Source organism: Bombina bombina, chromosome 4, assembly GCF_027579735.1.
Source record: "Bombina bombina isolate aBomBom1 chromosome 4, aBomBom1.pri, whole genome shotgun sequence".
In the NCBI taxonomy this organism is placed as follows: Eukaryota; Metazoa; Chordata; class Amphibia; order Anura; family Bombinatoridae; genus Bombina; species Bombina bombina.
This window is the reverse complement of record NC_069502.1, coordinates 929,545,510-929,564,608: the sequence shown is the minus strand read 5'-3', so window position 1 is coordinate 929,564,608 and position 19,099 is coordinate 929,545,510. Positions and strand designations below refer to the sequence as shown.

Sequence of the window (19,099 nt, the reverse complement as noted above, 5' to 3'; positions counted from 1 at the left end):
TGTGCACAGGTATAGACTTCAAGAATTGTTAATCTTGCTTTGTTCAAGAAAGTGTCCCCAAAAATGGCAGATAATATGCTTGGCACCAAAGCCTATGTATTTTCTCTCCAAAAGTTAATGCTTCTTTTAGTCTCCCTTTTTTGTACTGTGAGACTGTACCTTTATTCCAAGCATAAATAATTCCTCCCCCGTTTCTTTAATCATTCCCACAAGATTTCGGATTGACCCTAACAGAGCTGAGCATTGATTGGCCCTTCGAGTTGAAACATTTGATTGGCTATTTGGATTTGCATGTGTTTCAATAGACAATTCATTTGGCTCTCATACCAGTTTTAATCCCCTAGGGGGCAGCAAACAACCACAAATGCAGATCTCATCATCAATATTTCTAACAATTTAATACATCCTTATAAAGTGATTATTTCCAACATATTATAATCTCTTGTATTAATAAATCATATGTTTCATATATGGTCCGCACAGTGTCACATCTTCTGATCATTTTAAGAATAAACGTGAAGATATTCCACTTATATTAAAATGCGTTTAAAATCATATTTTCTATGAAACCATTAAAAGGGTTATAATACCTTCATCATGGATCCACTTACTCTGTCAGCCATCATCTTAATATCTCATACATACCTTGAGGTCAGCAGACATATGTCATTTTCATATAATTATATCTATATTGGATTACTATCCCATACAGATTAATATTTCATATCTATATATTTCTTTTTGAGTGTATAAAACATAGGATATTATTTAAAATACCAATTATATATGTACTTATTAGATGCCTGAAAGATATAAAAAAACATAGGTTATTAAAATTAGACATTTTAAAATTGACTTTATTGCTATTTATTTAATTCCAGTATACACTTATCTAATATGTTACCGTTATACAAATAGACAATCTCATATCCATTATTTTGTACCTATTATTTGATAGTCTGAGGCACATATTAAATATTTGAAAACTATATAGATAATTTGTTATCAAACGTACATAGGTTAAGATATTTTGAACTCTTTTTTTAAAACCATGATTTACATTTCTAGTTTGTCTGGAAATGAGGTTGTGTATTGTAACTCAGCAGGGACAATTTAGCACTTAGATGAGGACAGCTGGATCCTCTGAACATGTTTGTAGATTTAACCATTCCCACAGACGGACTGTCTGTTCCCCACAAGAGGCCTGTGAGATCCTTACCCATCTTGGGCAGGAAGCCCATATTTGGGCATATACTTCTGAGGGTTTCAAAATGCTAATATTTACTTTAAAGTGGCCCACTTATCTAAGAAATGACTGCCTGAACTAATTAGTCCAAATGTTTCATTGATGAATGAGAGAGGGGGTTGATCTGTTACAGTGACGTCTGGAGATTTACAAATAAAATAAATTATTTGGCTATACAACCATATATATATATATATATATATTAAATAAATTATTTTTATATATATTTATATATATTATTTAATAACATTCACAGATATTCTGACAATATTAACAGCTCCACAAGCAATCAGCATTGACGAGTTTCGCTGCCTGCTTTTTTCTCTCAAGTCTATGACAGAAGCAACGCTACTATCTGTCACACTTGAAGGGCCGTGTTCCTGTTCTACGGCATAGATTTCTGGTAAGATTGTTTCATTTTTTTTTCATCATGGATGTATTGTATTTACAATTGTTTATCCAAGAGGGGCTACAACCTTTCGGGGATAACTTTAACATAGGGTCTCAGTGAGGCTCCTTTTTGTATCGTATCTAGTAATCAAGGGTTAATATCTCCTGAGGGGGGGTTATTGAACAGGGGGGTTTATAATCATGTTTGTTATGTGATTCTGTCTGCTACTGTGTAGTGTTGCTTCGGACTCATGGCTATTTTGGAACATAACAGCCTATGTCTAGTGACGCGGCCTTTACGGTCAAGCACGCTTTTGCATGGACTGCACGGTTTACCTTGTGACTCCATTTCCGCATTCCTAACCGTGTGGCGACGCAGAAATCCTGGTCCACTGGTTTCTGGTTCTCTGGAGGTGGTGAGTGCCCCAGCCATTGGGTGTGAAAGGTGCTGTTTAGATTTTTCTTATGGTGGGTCTCTGTTGGTCTGGGGTTCCTTATGCTAGCTGGACAGCTAGCTCAGCATACTAATGTACTGTGGCTACTTTGCACTGTAGAAAACCGAGGGTTGCAAGTCGATCCCCGGCGAGGTCTACTCAGCCTTCCTCCTTTCGAGGTTGATATGATGAAGCAGCACCTTGAGTCCCTTAAGGGGGATTAGCAGCACTTTATAAGTACATAAATGTTTTCTCCGTGTCTTTCCTTTTCTGTGGAAGATTACAGAAGCTTGTTCCCTTTCTTTAGTAAGGGGCGTGTTGTTTGGAGACCGACTGCTGGGTGACGGTGTCTCCTCGAGGCTGTTGACTGAGTCGTTCCTGCAGTCTCTAGCAAGGCTTGTGGACTATCTGCGGGTCAGTGTCCTTGGGTCTTTTCCTCTTTTTCAAAGTTATTCTCGGCTTCGGACGAAGCAGGATTTTGGTGGATAGGGGTTTTCAGGCCTGGTGCCCTCAGAATGGGCCGCCTCTTGTTTCCTCCTGTGTTTGCATTCAGTGTCCTCTATAGCTTGGGTATTGTTTTCCCAAAAGTAATGAATGCAGCTGTGGACTTTCCATTTATGAAGAAAAACATAAATTATGCTTACCTGATAATTTTCTTTTCTTCAGATGGAAAGAGTCCACAGCTTCCCGTCCGTGTTTTTATGCGGGCGGTCGTAAATTTTTGTTCTTATGGTACCTTTTCACCCTGATATTTTTTCTACTGTTCCTTGATCCTCGGCAGAATGACTGGAGGATGAGGGGAGTGGGAGGAGTATTTAAGCCTTTGGCTGGGGTGTCTTTGTCTCCTCCTGGTGGCCAGGTTCTGAATTCCCTAAAGTAATGAATGCAGCTGTGGACTCTTTCCATCTGAAGAAAAGAAAATTATCAGGTAAGCATAATTTATGTTTCTTTCATGTAATTAGCAAGAGTCCATGAGCTAGTGACGTATGGGATATACATTCCTACCAGGAGGGGCAAAGTTTCCCAAACCTCAAAATGCCTATAAATACACCCCTCACCACACCCACAAATCAGTTTTACAAACTTTGCCTCCTATGGAGGTGGTGAAGTAAGTTTGTGCTAGATTCTACGTTGATATGCGCTCCGCAGCAGTTTGGAGCCCGGTTTTCCTCTCAGCGTGCAGTGAATGTCAGAGGGATGTGAGGAGAGTATTGCCTATTTGAATTCAATGATCTCCTTCTACGGGGTCTATTTCATAGGTTCTCTGTTATCGGTCGTAGAGATTCATCTCTTACCTCCCTTTTCAGATCGACGATATACTCTTATATATACCATTACCTCTACTGATTCTCGTTTCAGTACTGGTTTGGCTTTCTACTACTTGTAGATGAGTGTCCTGGGGTAAGTAAGTCTTATTTTCTGTGACACTCTAAGCTATGGTGGGGCACTTTTATATAAAGTTCTAAATATATGTGTTCAAACATTTATTTGCCTTGACTCAGGATGTTCAACGTTCCTTATTTCAGACAGTCAGTTTCATATTTGGGATAATGCATATGAATTAATCAATTTTTTTCTTACCTTAAAATTTGACTTTTTCCCTGTGGGCTATTAGGCTCGCGGGGGCTGAAAATGCTTAATTTTATTGCGTCATTCTTGGCGCAGACTTTTTTGGCGCACGTCATACGTGTCGCCGGAAGTTGCGTCGTTTTTTTGACGTTTTTTTGCGCCAAAAGTGTCGGTGGTCTGGATGTGGCGTCATTTTTGGCGCCAAAAGCATTTAGGCGCCAAATAATGTGGGCGTCTTTTTTTGGCGCTAAAAAATATGGGCGTCACTATTGTCTCCACATTATTTTAGTCTCATTATTTATTGCTTCTGGTTGCTAGAAGCTTGTTCACTGGCATTTTTTCCCATTCCTGAAACTGTCATTTAAGGAATTTGATCAATTTTGCTTTATATGTTGTTTTTTCTATTACATATTGCAAGATGTCTCCGATTGACCCTGAGTCAGAAGCCACTTCTGGAAAAATGCTTAACTGAGTTTCAGTTCTACCAAAGCTAAGTTCATTTATCTTTAGCTATGGTTTGTAATAAGTTATTATGATATACTTTTACATGCAGATTCCATTAGTATTTATGCTTTATACATTTCCATTCTTAAGTACAAGAAATGTTTAGAAGATTTATAAGAAATATTTTTTCTAATTAAGGCTTTGTCTGACTTCGTGCTTTCTAATACAATTTTTAGGTCTTTTTCACTTCTTTTTTTAATTATTGAAGTTTCAAATGACCAACAACATACTGATTTATCCTTCTCTGATGATGTTTTTTTCTCTTTCAGAAATTCTCTTCATCAGATATTGACACTACAAATCTACTTTTTTAAATATTTTTTTATTATTAAAGTACATTTGTTCTTTGTTGAAGAGGTGTTGATTATTTTGGATATTAAGGTAACTAGTTCTTTAAAACTAGCTGACACTATTTCTGCCTTTTTATTCTTCTGTGATTTCAGAGGTTTTCTTTCCAATTCCCCATACTAGGGAATGGAATAGGCTGAGAATTTTCTTTTATTTTTAAACTATATTCTTTGTCAGCAGTTAAATTCAATTTGGAGGGTTCTCCAATTTATTGGAGCTATCTCTACTCCTACTAATTATGCTATTGTTTTTATAGCAAAATAGTATTTATTTTCCTTTATATAGTTATATCTTATTTATGGAAAATTATTTGGTTTCAGGTACTTTTCTTGGTCCTGTGATATTGCAATTGCTTCATTTTTTCTGTTTACTTTAAGATCAAGTATCAGATTATGATTTATTTTAGCATTGTTAAAGGGACAACATTTACTAGACTAGGTGCTGTTGCATTTGTCTTGTTGTTTTGCATTTTGCAAGTCCTCTGTTTTGACTGGTCCTTTAAACTGGACTATCATGCTAATGATTTCATTTGTGTCTTCATTTTATTGAATATATTCGCAAATGAGGGTTAATCTATGTCTTTAGCTATTTTAGCTAGAAGAATTTTGTGATTTTTAAAAACAAAAAAGAAAATCCATATTTCTTTTGTTCTAAGATAATCAATTATAATTGGATTCAATTCTTAACTGTTACTATGGGCTTCAAGATTGAGTTCTAAGACTAAAACTTTAAGCTTATACTAGTTTGGTTGTTCTTATTAAGGAACAAATTCCTGAGTTCTTTCCCAAGTAACATGTTTATAATTGGGGTTCGAAATCAGCTCCCTAATATTGCGATGTACGTGCCGTATACCTTGGCTGGTAAGGGGCAGGTTAAGACTTCTTTGAAATTTATTTGGTTCTATTTTGTCCAAATTTCTTTGATTTTATTCCAGTAAGGCTAACACTTTCTTTCAGTGTGTTTCTGTCCTATATATTTTGGATACTGTTGAAGCATGGCTGGGTACCCATGGGGTTCAAGCTCTGCTCAGACCTGGAATCTTCTGGGGTATTTCTTCCAGTTCCTTTTTTAGGAACTGGGTTTTGGAGTTTTATTCAAACTATTCTGCCTTTTTATGGTCATTGATAGCATTATTTGTTTTCATTAGATACAATAAATGCATATTCTTCATTTTTCTGTTTTCACTCAGATTATTTCCTGAGGATGCGGAATCTCATATGTTTCACTTGCTCTTCAGGACATAGTTAGAGGATCTTTTTTTCAAAAGCTCTTGATTCCTCACGCAAGGGTCACCTTTTTTAGGTTTCCAGATGGTTTATGTCACTATCTTTGTCTCTATCAGACAAGGGACAATTTGTATTGGGTTCCGTCTGTCGGTACCTTTAGTCTCTATTATTTCCTTCAGTTGCTATATATGCATAGAAGTTTTAACAGCATTGGATTCAATTCCCTTTGCTCATTTTCAATGGAAAGATCCTTTCCAGCTTTTTATGAGTGTTGTTTATTCAAGAACATGGTTGGAGGATCAATTAACCAAAAAGTTTGTTGATTCCTCAGACAAGAGTAACCTTTTTTAGATTTCCGGATAGATTCAGTGTCCATGACTCTGTTTCTGTTGGACTAGAGACGTCTGAAATTGGTTTCAGCTTATCGAAACCTTCAGTCTCAATCATTCCCTTCGGTAGCCTTATGCATGGAAATTCTAGGTTCTTATGACTGCTGCATTGGACGTGTTCCCCTTTGCTCATTTTCACATGCAACCTCTTCAGCTCTGTATGCTGAACCAGTGGTGCCGGGATTATACAAAGATATCTCATTTAATATCTTTAAAACCGATTGTTCGACACCCTCTGACGTGGTACAGACCACCATCGTTTAGTTCAGGGGGCTTCTTTTTTTCTTCCAACCTGGACTGTGATCTCAACAGATGCAAGTCTGACAGGTTGGGGAGCTGTATGGGGGTTTCTGACAGCACAAGGGGTTTGGGAAATCTCAGGAGGTGAGATTACCAATCAATATTTTGGAACTCCGTGCAATTTTCAGAGCTCTTCAGTCATGGCCTCTTCTAAAGAGAGAATCGTTCATTTGTTTTCAGACAGACAATGTCACAACTGTGGCATATATCAATCATCAAGGAGGGACTCACAGTCCTCTGGCTTTGAAAGAAGTATCTCGAATACTGGTATGGGTGGAATCCAGCTCCTGTCTAATCTCTGTGGTTCATATCCCAGGTATAGACAATTGGGAAGCGGATTATCTCAGTCGCCAAACGTTACATCCTGGGCGAGTGGTCTCTTCACCCAGAGGTGTTTCTTCAGATTGTTCAAATGTGGGGACTTCCAGAAATAGATCTGATGGCTTCTCATCTTCACAAGAAACTTCCCAGGTATCTGTCCAGATCCAGGGATCCTCAGGCGGAAGCAGTGGATGCATTGTCACTTCCTTGGAAGTATCATCCTGCCTATATCTTTCTGCCTCTAGTTCTTCTTCCAAGAGTAATCTCCAAGATTCTGAAGGAATGCTCGTTTTTTCTGCTGGTGGCTCCAGCATGGCCTCACAGGTTTTGGTATGCGGATCTTGTCCGCATGGCTTCTTGCCAACCGTGGACTCTTCCGTTAAGACCAGACCTTCTGTCACAAGGTCCTTTCTTACCATCAGGATCTCAAATCCTTAAATTTAAAGGTATGGAGATTGAACGCTTGATTCTTAGTCAAAGAGGTTTCTCTGACTCTGTGATTTAATACTATGTTACAGGCTCGTTGATCTGTATCTAGGAAGATATATTATCGAGTCTGGAAGACTTACATTTCTTGGTGTCTTTCTCATCTTTTTTCCTGGCATTCTTTTAGAATTCCAAGAATTTTACAGTTTCTTCAGGATGGTTTGGATAAAGGTTTGTCTGCAAGTTCATTGAAAGGACAAATCTCTGTTCTTTCTGTTCTTTTTCACAGAAGGATTGCTATTCTTCCTGATATTCATTGTTTTTATACAAGCTTTGGTTTGTATAAAACCTGTTATTAAGTCAATTTCTCCTCCTTGGAGTTTGAATTTGGTTCTGGGGGCTCTTCAAGCTCCTCCGTTTGAACTTATGCATTCACTGGACATTAAATTACTTTCTTGGAAAGTTTTGTTTCTTTTGGCCATCTCTTCTGCTAGAAGAGTTTCTGAATTATCTGCTCTTTTCTTGTGAGTCTCCTTTTCTGATTTTTCATCAGGATAAGGCGGTGTTGCGAACTTCTTTTAAATTTTTACCTAAGGTTGTGAATTCTAACAACATTAGTAGAGAAATTGTGGTTCCTTCATTATGTCCTAATCCTAAGAATTCTAAGGAGAGATCATTGCATTCTTTGGATGTAGTTAGAGCTTTGAAATATTATGTTGAAGCTACTAAGAATTTCCGAAAGACTTCTAGTCTATTTGTTATCTTTTCCGGTTCTAGGAAAGGTCAGAAGGCCTCTGCCATTTCTTTGGCATCTTGGTTGAAATCTTTAATTCATCATGCTTATGTCGAGTCGGGTAAATCTCCGCCTCAAAGGATTACAGCTCATTCTACTAGGTCAGTTTCTACTTCCTGGGCGTTTAGGAATGAAGCTTCGATTGATCAGATTTGCAAAGCAGCAACTTGGTCTTCTTTGCATACTTTTACTAAATTCTACCATTTTGATGTGTATTCTTCTTCTGAAGCAGTTTTTGGTAGAAAAATACTTCAGGCAGCTGTTTCAGTTTGATTCTTCTGCTTATAATTTCAGTTTTCTTCATTATAAGATTTAAACTTTATTTTGGGTGTGGATTATTTTTCAGCGGAATTGGCTGTCTTTATTTTATCCCTCCCTCTCTAGTGACTCTTGCGTGGAAGATCCACATCTTGGGTAGTCATTATCCCACACGTCACTAGCTCATGGACTCTTGCTAATTACATGAAAGAAAACATAATTTATGTAAGAACTTACCTGATAAATTCATTTCTTTCATATTAGCAAGAGTCCATGAGGCCCACCCTTTTTTGTGGTGGTTATGATTTTTTTGTATAAAGCACAATTATTCCAATTCCTTGTTTTTTATGCTTTCGCACTTTTTTCTTATCACCCCACTTCTTGGCTATTCGTTAAGCTGATTTGTGGGTGTGGTGAGGGGTGTATTTATAGGCATTTTGAGGTTTGGGAAACTTTGCCCCTCCTGGTAGGAATGTATATCCCATACGTCACTAGCTCATGGACTCATGCTAATATGAAAGAAATGAATTTATCAGGTAAGTTCTTACATAAATTATGTTTTTTCTAAAGGATTGTGACCAACCCCTTATTTAGCAAATCAAACAAATAAAAAAAAAACTGACTTTATGCTCTAAGGGCTCCATACTAAAAGGACATTTCTTGAACCAGCATAAAACAGTTCTAAGAAATTTGGCATCATGTTTTTACACTAAGGGCTCCCAAACACAAAAGACAGTGTGTACCGGTTGTAAAGCTGTCTAGACATGACACTGTGCATACCTTGACTTTAACAGGAGCCCTGAAACGTTGCTTGTCAAAGTTTTTTTCACTTTTGGAAAAGTGTGCAGCTTTACTAGTATACTGGAGCAAGAGGGCAAACTCCATAAGCTAGTACCTACTCATATGTCATTGTGAGACTTCAGTAAGGGAGTGCTGATCCCTACCTACATATTTGTTTGACATCATTTTTGTATAATATGTAGTTGATGCGTTTATTTAGTAAACTAAATAAAATAAATTTTTGTAGCTTTAGTGCAGCCTTATTTAGCAAAATTGTTATACTGCAATACATTATTTGAAGAGACAGCATCCAGCTACCAGGAGTCATATAGTATGAGAGCTTTAAGGGATTCATATATGCTTAATAACAACTTGTATGACTACATGAATAATTGTAAACCAAAATGTAAAATACAATTGAAAGAAATACTACAAAAGAAGTCTCCCTTACTATCACTTTAAAAGGACGTTCTGTGTTCAAATCCAGCTGCCACTAAGAACATTACAAAAGAGATTTTGGTTGTAGGGTTGCGTTTTGAAACTGTATTTTTCAGGATGGTCCAGGAATTTGGATATTAAGTAAAGTGAGTCAGCAGGATTTACTAATTTACAGAAGACTTGGAGATATAAGTAGGAAACTTTCTAAATCAGGCATCTGTAAATAATGGAAGGAATGAGTTTACATTTAAGGCGGAAAAGGGGTAGCAGATATTGGCGGCAGGGATGAATGACATAAGGAAGTTTCAAAATGAGTGTCAATAAAGAGGAAGATTCCAAAGCAGAAGTAACAAACTTCTTCATAGCCACTGTGAAACCAAGACTTGGGCATCACTCGCTATGTACTCTTATTAGACACTCTGGATCGGTTTGATAATTCTTTGTTAATTTCAAATCTCTGCCACTCTTCATAACTTGTGTAGAGGAAGTATGCTATATGGTCTATGGATAAGGACGGTTTGTGGCATTTTGGAGGAGAGAAGTTCTGTGGATCATATGGCACTGTGGAAACATTGATATGGATATTTGGTTATGAAATAAATAAAATATTAACATGTTTGGAAGGATATTTGTGGTATGTTGTATGGGAGTGGTAAACAAGAGAACATATTTAGAGATGGATATGACAGGAAAGAGAAAGTTGTATGATCTTTGTTGTAGGAATATTGACACATAAGTGGTTTCCAGAAAGATTTACGTGAGATTGCTCAGAAACTGAAAGTTGTTGCTATTTATTGTTGGACATCTAAGGCGACCATATAGTCCAAAATGGATGCCCTCAACATTCAAAGTGCCAGCCATAAAATATCACTTTTCTCCAACATTGGTGTGTCCGGTCCACGGCGTCATCCTTACTTGTGGGAATATCTCTTCCCCAACAGGAAATGGCAAAGAGTCCCAGCAAAAGCTGTCCATATAGTCCCTCCTAGGCTCCGCCCACCCCAGTCATTCTCTTTGCCGCTGCACAGGCAACATCTCCACAGAGATGGTTAAGAATATGTGGTGTTTAGTTGTATTTTTTTATTCTACTATCAAGAGTTTGTTATTTTAAAATAGTGCTGGTATGTACTATTTACTCTGAAACAGAAAAAGATGAAGATTTCTGTTTGTGAGAGGAAGATGATTTTAGCAGCAGTAACTAAAATCGTTTGCTGTTTCCACACAGGACTGTTGAGATGAAGTAACTTCAGTTGGGGGAAACAGTTAGCAGACTTTCTGCTTAAGGTATGACTAGCCATATTTCTAACAAGACTGTGTAATGCTGGAAGGCTGTCATTTCCCCTTATGGGGACCGGTAAGCCATTTTCTTAGTCTCAAACAGAATAAAGGGCTTTATATGGGCTGTAAAACTGGTAGACACTTTTATGGGCAAAATCGATTGCTTTATTTGAGCATTTTATACATGTTTATGCTTGAAATTCACACTTATAAGCTTGGGGAACGTTTTTTAACGTCAGGCACTGAGTTAGACACCTTTCCAGTCAGGAAGGGCCTTCCCAGTTGTAGGCTGAGCCTCATTTTCGCGCCATTACTGCGCAGTTACTTTTGAGAGCAAGACATGCAGATGCATGTGTGTGGATCTGAAAGTAGTTGGAAAGGTTCCTAGAAGGCTTCATTTGGTATCGTATTCCCCCCTGGGTTTGGTAAAGTCGCAGCAAAGGCTGTAGCTGGGACTGTAGAGGGGTTAAAACTGTAACCGGCTCCGGTTTCGTTATTTTAAGGGTTAAAGCTCTGGAATTTGGCGTGCAATACTTTTAATGCTTTAAGACACTGTGGTGAAAATTTGGTAAATTTTGAACAATTCCTTCATACTTTTTCACATATTCAGTAATAAAGTGTGCACTGTTTAAAATTTAAAGAGACGGTAACGGATTTGTTTTAAAACGGTTTTTGTGCTTTATAGACAAGTTTAAGCCTGTTTAACATGTCTGTACCTTCAGATAAGCTATGTTCTATATGTATGAAAGTCAATGTGTCTCCCCCTTCAAAATTGTGTGATAATTGTGCCATAGCGTCCAAACAAAGTAAGGACAGTGATGCCACAGATAGTAAAATTGCCCAAGATGTTTCATCAGATGAAGGGAGTAGACATAGTTCTACATCATCTTCTTCTGTGTCTACGCCAGTTTTGCCCACGCAGGAGGCTCCTAGTACTTCTAGCGCGCCAATGCTTATTACTATGCAACAATTGACGACAGTAATGGATAACTCCATAGCAAATATTTTATCCAAAATGCCTACATATCATAGAAAGCGCGATTGCTCTGTTTTAAACACTGAAGAGCAGGAGGGCGCTGATGATAATTGCTCTGTCATACCCTCACACCAATCTGAAGGGGCCATGAGGGAGGTTTTGTCAGATGGGGAAATTTCAGATTCAGGAAAAATTTCTCAACAAGCTGAACCTGATGTTGTGACATTTAAATTTAAATTAGAGCATCTCCGCGCACTGCTTAAGGAGGTGTTATCTACTCTGGATGATTGTGACAACCTGGTCATTCCAGAAAAATTATGCAAGATGGACAAGTTCCTAGAGGTTCCGGTGCACCCCGACGCTTTTCCTATACCCAAGCGGGTGGCGGACATAGTGAAAAAGGAGTGGGAGAAGCCCGGCATACCTTTTGTCCCCCCTCCTATATTTAAGAAATTATTTCCTATGGTCGACCCCAGAAAGGACTTATGGCAGACAGTCCCTAAGGTCGAGGGGGCAGTTTCTACTCTAAACAAGCGCACTACTATTCCTATAGAGGATAATTGTGCTTTCAAAGATCCTATGGATAAAAAATTGGAGGGTTTGCTTAAAAAGATTTTTGTACAGCAAGGTTACCTTCTGCAACCCATTTCGTGCATTGTTCCTGTCACTACAGCAGCGTGGTTCTGGTTCGAGGAACTAGAAAAGTCGCTCAGTAGAGAGACTCCGTATGAGGAGGTTATGGACAGAGTTCACGCACTTAAGTTGGCTAATTCTTTTATTTTAGATGCCGCTTTGCAATTAGCTAGATTAGCGGCGAAAAATTCAGGGTTTGCTATTGTGGCGCGCAGAGCGCTTTGGCTAAAGTCTTGGTCAGCGGATGTATCTTCCAAGACAAAATTGCTTAATATCCCCTTCAAGGGTAAAACTCTCTTTGGGCCAGAATTGAAAGAGATTATCTCAGACATCACTGGGGGAAAGGGCCACGCCCTCCCACAAGATAGACCTTTCAAAGCCAAGAATAAGTCTAATTTTCGTTCCTTTCGCAATTTCAGGAATGGACCGGCCTCTAATTCCGCATCCTCTAAACAAGAGGGTAATGCTTCCTAAACCAAACCAGCCTGGAAACCGATGCAAGGCTGGAACAAGGGTAAGCAGGCCAAGAAGCCTGCTGCTGTTAACAAAACATCATGAAGGAGTAGCCCCCGATCCCATAATAGAATGGGCGGAGGATCACTCCTGCCACCTATCTGCGATCCACATCCCAGGAGTGGAAAACTGGGAGGCGGATTATCTGAGTCGTCAGACATTCCATCCGGGGGAGTGGGAACTTCACCCGGAGATCTTTGCCCAATTAACCCAATTATGGGGCATTCCAGACATGGATCTGATGGCGTCTCGTCAGAACTTCAAGGTTCCTTGCCACGGGTTCAGATCCAGGGATCCCAAGGCGACTCTAGTGGATGCACTAGTAGCACCTTGGACCTTCAACCTAGCTTATGTGTTTCCACCGTTTCCTCTCATTCCCAGGCTGGTAGCCAGGATCAAGCAGGAGAGGGCCTCGGTGATCTTGATAGCTCCTGCGTGGCCACGCAGCACTTGGTATGCAGACCTGGTGAATATGTCATCGGTTCCACCATGGAAGCTACCTTTGAGACAGGACCTTCTTGTACAGGGTCCATTTAAACATCCAAATCTGGTCTCCCTCCAGCTGACGGCTTGGAAATTGAATGCTTGATTCTGTCAAAGCGTGGGTTTTCAGATTCTGTGATAGATACTCTGGTTCAAGCCAGAAAACCGGTAACTAGAAAAATTTACCATAAAATATGGAAAAGATATATCTGCTGGTGTGAATCCAAGGGATTCCTATGGAATAAGATCAAAATTCCTAAGATCCTTTCCTTTCTACAAGAAGGTTTGGATAAAGGATTGTCAGCGAGTTCTCTAAAGGGACAGATTTCTGCGTTATCTGTCTTACTACACAAACGACTGGCAGCTGTGCCAGATGTTCAAACATTTGTTCAGGCTCTGGTTAGGATCAAGCCTGTTTACAGGCCTTTGACTCCTCCCTGGAGTTTAAATCTAGTTCTTTCAGTTCTTCAAGGGGTTCCGTTTGAACCTTTACATTCCATAGATATTAAGTTGTTATCTTGGAAAGTTTTGTTTTTGGTTGCTATTTTTTTCTGCTAGAAGAGTTTCTGAGTTATCTGCTTTGCAGTGTTCTCCGCCCTATCTGGTGTTCCATTCAGATAAGGTTGTTTTGCGTACTAAGCCTGGTTTTCTTCCAAAGGTTGTTTCCAACAAAAATATTAACCAGGAGATAGTTGTACCTTCTTTGTGTCCGAATCCAGTTTCAAAGAAGGAACGTTTGTTACACAATTTAGACGTAGTCCGTGCTCTAAAATTCTATTTAGAAGCTACAAAAGAGTTCAGACAAACATCTTCTCTGTTTGTCGTCTATTCTGGTAAAAGGAGAGGTCAAAAAGCGACTTCTACCTCTCTCTCCTTTTGGCTTAAAAGCATCATCCGATTGGCTTACGAGACTGCCGGTCGGCAGCCTCCTGAAAGAATCACAGCTCACTCTACTAGGGCTGTGGCTTCCACATGGGCCTTCAAGAACGAGGCTTCTATTGATCAGATATGTAAGGCAGCGACTTGGTCTTCACTGCACACTTTTGCTTCTTCGGAGGCTATTTTTGGGAGAAAGGTTTTGCAAGCCGTGGTGCCTTCTGTTTAGGTAACCTGATTTGCTCCCTCCCTTCATCCGTGTCCTAAAGCTTTGGTATTGGTTCCCACAAGTAAGGATGACGCCGTGGACCAGACACACCAATGTTGGAGAAAACAGAATTTATGCTTATCTGATAAATTACTTTCTCCAACGGTGTGTCCGGTCCACGGCCCGCCCTGGTTTTTTAATCAGGTTTGATGAATTATTTTCTCTAACTACAGTCACCACGGCACCCTATAGTTTCTCCTGTTTTTTCCTCCTGTCCATCGGTCGAATGACTGGGGTGGGCGGAGCCTAGGAGGGACTATATGGACAGCTTTTGCTGGGACTCTTTGCCATTTCCTGTTGGGGAAGAGATATTCCCACAAGTAAGGATGACGCCGTGGACCGGACACACCGTTGGAGAAAGTAATTTATCAGGTAAGCATAAATTCTGTTATTCTAAATAAATGTTTTGTTTTATTTTGGCCTAACTGTAAATATACTGATTATACCATGAAAATATAAGCTGGGTGGGCATCTGGGATCGGGGAGAAATAAAGGAAGAAATGCTTGAGGGTATAGAGATATTTATGAATGTAAACAAGTTGTGTGAGGATGATTTAGTTGATGGACTTTGGTTTGGCAATGTTTGACATGCCAAGTTCTAGTTTTGTGCTCCCTTAATACATTGCTGAAAAGATTATTTTAAAAAAAAGGGGATGTTTTAATAATTAAAAACCACACTGCAGCAATCATGAACTAACTAGACCATCTGCTCCTTCGTAACTCCTAATTTGACCTAGAACTTCATAACTAATCTTGGTTGGTTGGCTTTGTGAACTGATTATGAATATGAATACAATTCCTGTTTAAATTGGAATGTGACTTTTGAAATACCAGAATTGATATGCAGTTCTCTTGATTTGTGGGTAATTTGATTTCCATTTGCAATTTGTTTTTTCCTGCGTATTTTGGATGTCATACCTTTTTGCTGATTGCCCTAGGCCAGACGTTCATTAACTGTGTGGTCCTGGTCTTACCATTCATAGTCTGCAAATTATTATTATTGCTATTTTTGCCTAAATATTTTTTTTATTGTATGCAGCCATTGCATAACCCTTTAAACAGGTAATCCAAACACAATATTCAGTGTTTAGCAAAGGTGAGCAATTCAGAATCTGTTCTTCATTTGTCTGTATTTTTGTAAAAACAATATAAAAATCAATAATTGCTAATTTTTTTAATTAGAACAACTTTTGTGTATAGAGTTCTTGCCAATAATAAATTTTTTGATAAATCTGTTGCTAATTAAAGGGAGTTTCATTCATATGGGGCTTGTTTTGTAGGCATATACTTTTTTTCCCATCTAGACTTTTTGGATACGTTTGTTTTTATAATTTAGATTCATTTATTTTTTTCTTAAATTCATTTTGATATTTTTTTTTTCTTGAATGTGATATCTTTACTTTAAAACTTTCATATTGATGGAATTATTTCTGTTTTTATGCTGTTTGTTTATAACCATGAGAAGCTGAAACAAGAGTCCAAGATAAATATAAAGTTAAAAGGATACTAAACCCAAATTTTTTTTCTTTCCTGATTCAGATAGAGCATGCAATTTTAAACAACTTTCTAATTTACTTCTATTATCGATTTTTCTTCATTCTCTTGCTATCTTTATTTGAAAAACGGGAATGTAAAGCTTAGGCGCCAGCCCTGGATAGCACTTGCTTTATTGGTGGCTACATTTAGCCACCAATCAGCAATTGCTACCTAGGTGCTGAGCTAAAAATGGGCCGGCTCACAAGCTTCCTGCTTTTCAAATAAAGATAGCAAGAGGACGAATAAAAATTGATAATAGGAGTATATTAGAGCATGCAATTTTAAGCAACTTTCTATCTGAATTATAAAATAAAAAAATGAGGGTTAGTATCCCTGTAAAAAGGGACATGCTGTAATATGTTAGTTAAGAGGGTTTTCTTATTTGACCATTGCTTACCTATAATGATGTGTTTATTTCCTGCAAGAGGTTAAACACATAGATAAAGTTCACTCCTGAGCAGCAATATTATTGGAAAGTAAACACAGCTGCTGAGCCAATTAGTGGCTGCATGTGTGTGTAGTCACGAATACCCAGCTGTGCAATGAACAGAAGTGCATTTCTGATCTGGAGCTGTGTTTTTAAACATTTCCAGGGGTTAAACACATAGATGTATAGCATTTTATTATTGCAGTATTGCTCGCATAGAATATAACAATATTATAGTGTTGCTTTTTTATGTCCCTTTAAATGAGCTAGGGTCGAGCAGATGTGTAGGCAGAGTTGAAGGATAGTATGTGAGGTTTGCATTTTATGCTTGACCAATTATTTGGCCAATTGTGATATTACAGAAAAAGGGCAAGGCTAGGAAGGAACCAAACTGCTCCAGATTTTTGCAAAAATATTGAGATAAATGGGAGAAGCAAGAAGGTTGGAGAAAGATGTTTTTAGTTGTCACAGTAGAAGAGATTGCCTGATCTATTATTTATAGTAAAGGGACTACAAAATGCCTTGTTTTCTGTTATAGATAAAACAGGGGATAAGTGAAATATGACAAACATTTGCCAAACTGCAACTTAGTAAACAGCAGCAAGCAGATGTCGAATTCTAACAAGGAATAGAAAGGAAATCATTACTTTTGAGAGTGATGTGTCCATTGTATATCTGAAAGAGGGAAAAAAAGAAGAAAAACAAAAACAATTTGGTTACATAAAGTATTGCATGTATCTTGTATGACAGCTCAGCATGCTAAGGCACTGTGGCTGAGCGCTGTAGCAACCCAAGGGTTGCAGGTTTGAACCCCACTCAGCCTTTCATCCTTCCGAGGTCGATAAAATGAGCAGCGCCTTGAAACCCTTACGAGTGATTAGCCGCGCTTTACAAGTACTCAATACAATACAATGTGACCAGTGTGTAGAATGATAGGTTTAGGCGGAGTGAAATCTTTTTGTATATTAGTTTAACCAGTTATGAAGCTGTGGATGCAATGTCAGAGCCTCTGTGGTATCATTGCTCTTTTACCTTATTTGCTTTGTTTTCTTGATATCCTTTGTTGAAACACATACCTAGGTAGGCTCAGGAGCAGCAATGCACCATGGGAGCTAGCTGCTGATTGGTGGTCGCGCATATATGTCTATAGTCATTGGCTCACCCAATGTGCTCAGCTGGCTTCCAGTGGTGCATTCTTGCTCCTTAAAGGATACCAAGAGTATGAAACACAATTGATAGTAGAAAACAATTGTAAAGTTGTTAAAAAATAGTTTGCTCTATCTGAATTATTGGTCTTAAGACTGCTACTTCTTATGCCATTTTAGATTTGGTGAACATAAATCATCCTGGTCTGGTTTGTCCCAGATGATTGACAAGCCCTGCTAGGGAGTTCATGCTTGTGCATTAATAAATGTGGGTAGAGGATGAGCCTTCTCTAACACAGAATGTTGGCAAACCAGTTCCCTGGATGTCTATCTATGCCAGTTTTCTTCAACAGAACATATTAAATTGTGCACTATTTCCAACCAGAATTCCTTCTATGATACAAGACATTTATGAGATGTTTGGTTAATAGATATCACCTAAGGAGGCAGGTTCCAGCTGCTCGTGCGTCACAGCTCCTGCTCCTTCTCTGGAACAACTGGGGGTCATAGAATTATAGAATAAAAGTATTTATATTCCTAAATCAACACTTGATTTCTTCTATATATGTATAATTGCTCTTGTTTTGAGAATTTGTTTTCAATGTTTATCAGCTAGAAACGTTCAAAATAACTTTGCAGTTGTCCATTCTGATTATTGCTTTTTGTACACTGTTCAGGGCTTTGGTAACCTTCCAATCTGCATGGCAAAGACACATTTGTCCTTGTCACACCAACCAGAGAAGAAAGGAGTACCTACTGGTTTTATCCTACCAATAAGTGATGTACGGGCAAGCATCGGTGCCGGCTTTATTTACCCTCTGGTGGGAACTGTAAGTACTGTTTTTATTTAGTGTATTTGTTTTACATTTTATGTTCTTGTAACATGATTGTAAAACTATAGTTTTTAGAATTAATATTAATACATTCACCTGTTACAGCTTTAATGCAAGGGCAGTGATCTAAGCTACATTCCTGAAATAATGTTACTTGTGATATTTGCCCCAAACAAAATCATCCATTTTGTACAGTATTTCCTTTTCCTATCAATTAATCAGTATGTGTGTGTAGATTTTTAATATTGTTTTAAATTACCGCCCATGGGTGCCTGGAGGGGACAAGAACAGGGAAATGATCCCAATGAAATGTTTGCTCTTTATATCCAATCATAAGCTTATGTGTAAGCAAGCAGCCCATTAGGACATTGATATTATTTTGTTGTGGGCATTTTACCCTGGTAAAAACTTATGTGGGCACCCATGTTGTCATTGGTTTATTATCTTCATCATATATTTATAAATATATTAATCAAAACTAAGAAAAAAAGAAAACTGAAATATAACTTTATCTAAGAATGGAACAAGCTAGGCACTATTAACTTATTAGTTGCTTGTTAAAATTATACATGATAGTAACACTGCCTCTTTGACAATTATATTTCAGGTAGCTTATTAAAACCAAGAAAATAATACTAAATTGAGAACCCATGTGCATGTGGTAAAAAATATACTAGTATGTTTCATGCTGTGTAATCCTATAAATAGA

At 38.2% G+C, this 19,099-nt stretch overlaps 1 protein-coding gene across 1 annotated transcript in view; it reads left to right on the top strand.

Moving 5' to 3' along the window:
• The window catches only part of MTHFD1L (methylenetetrahydrofolate dehydrogenase (NADP+ dependent) 1 like), a 1,099,716-nt gene that overhangs the window by 789,551 nt on the left and 291,066 nt on the right, over positions 1-19,099 (top strand). Inside the window, exon 22 of the mRNA XM_053711891.1 lies at positions 18,235-18,387. Within this exon, the coding sequence (XP_053567866.1) occupies positions 18,235-18,387 (153 nt within the window). The remainder of the gene's footprint in view (positions 1-18,234; positions 18,388-19,099) is intronic.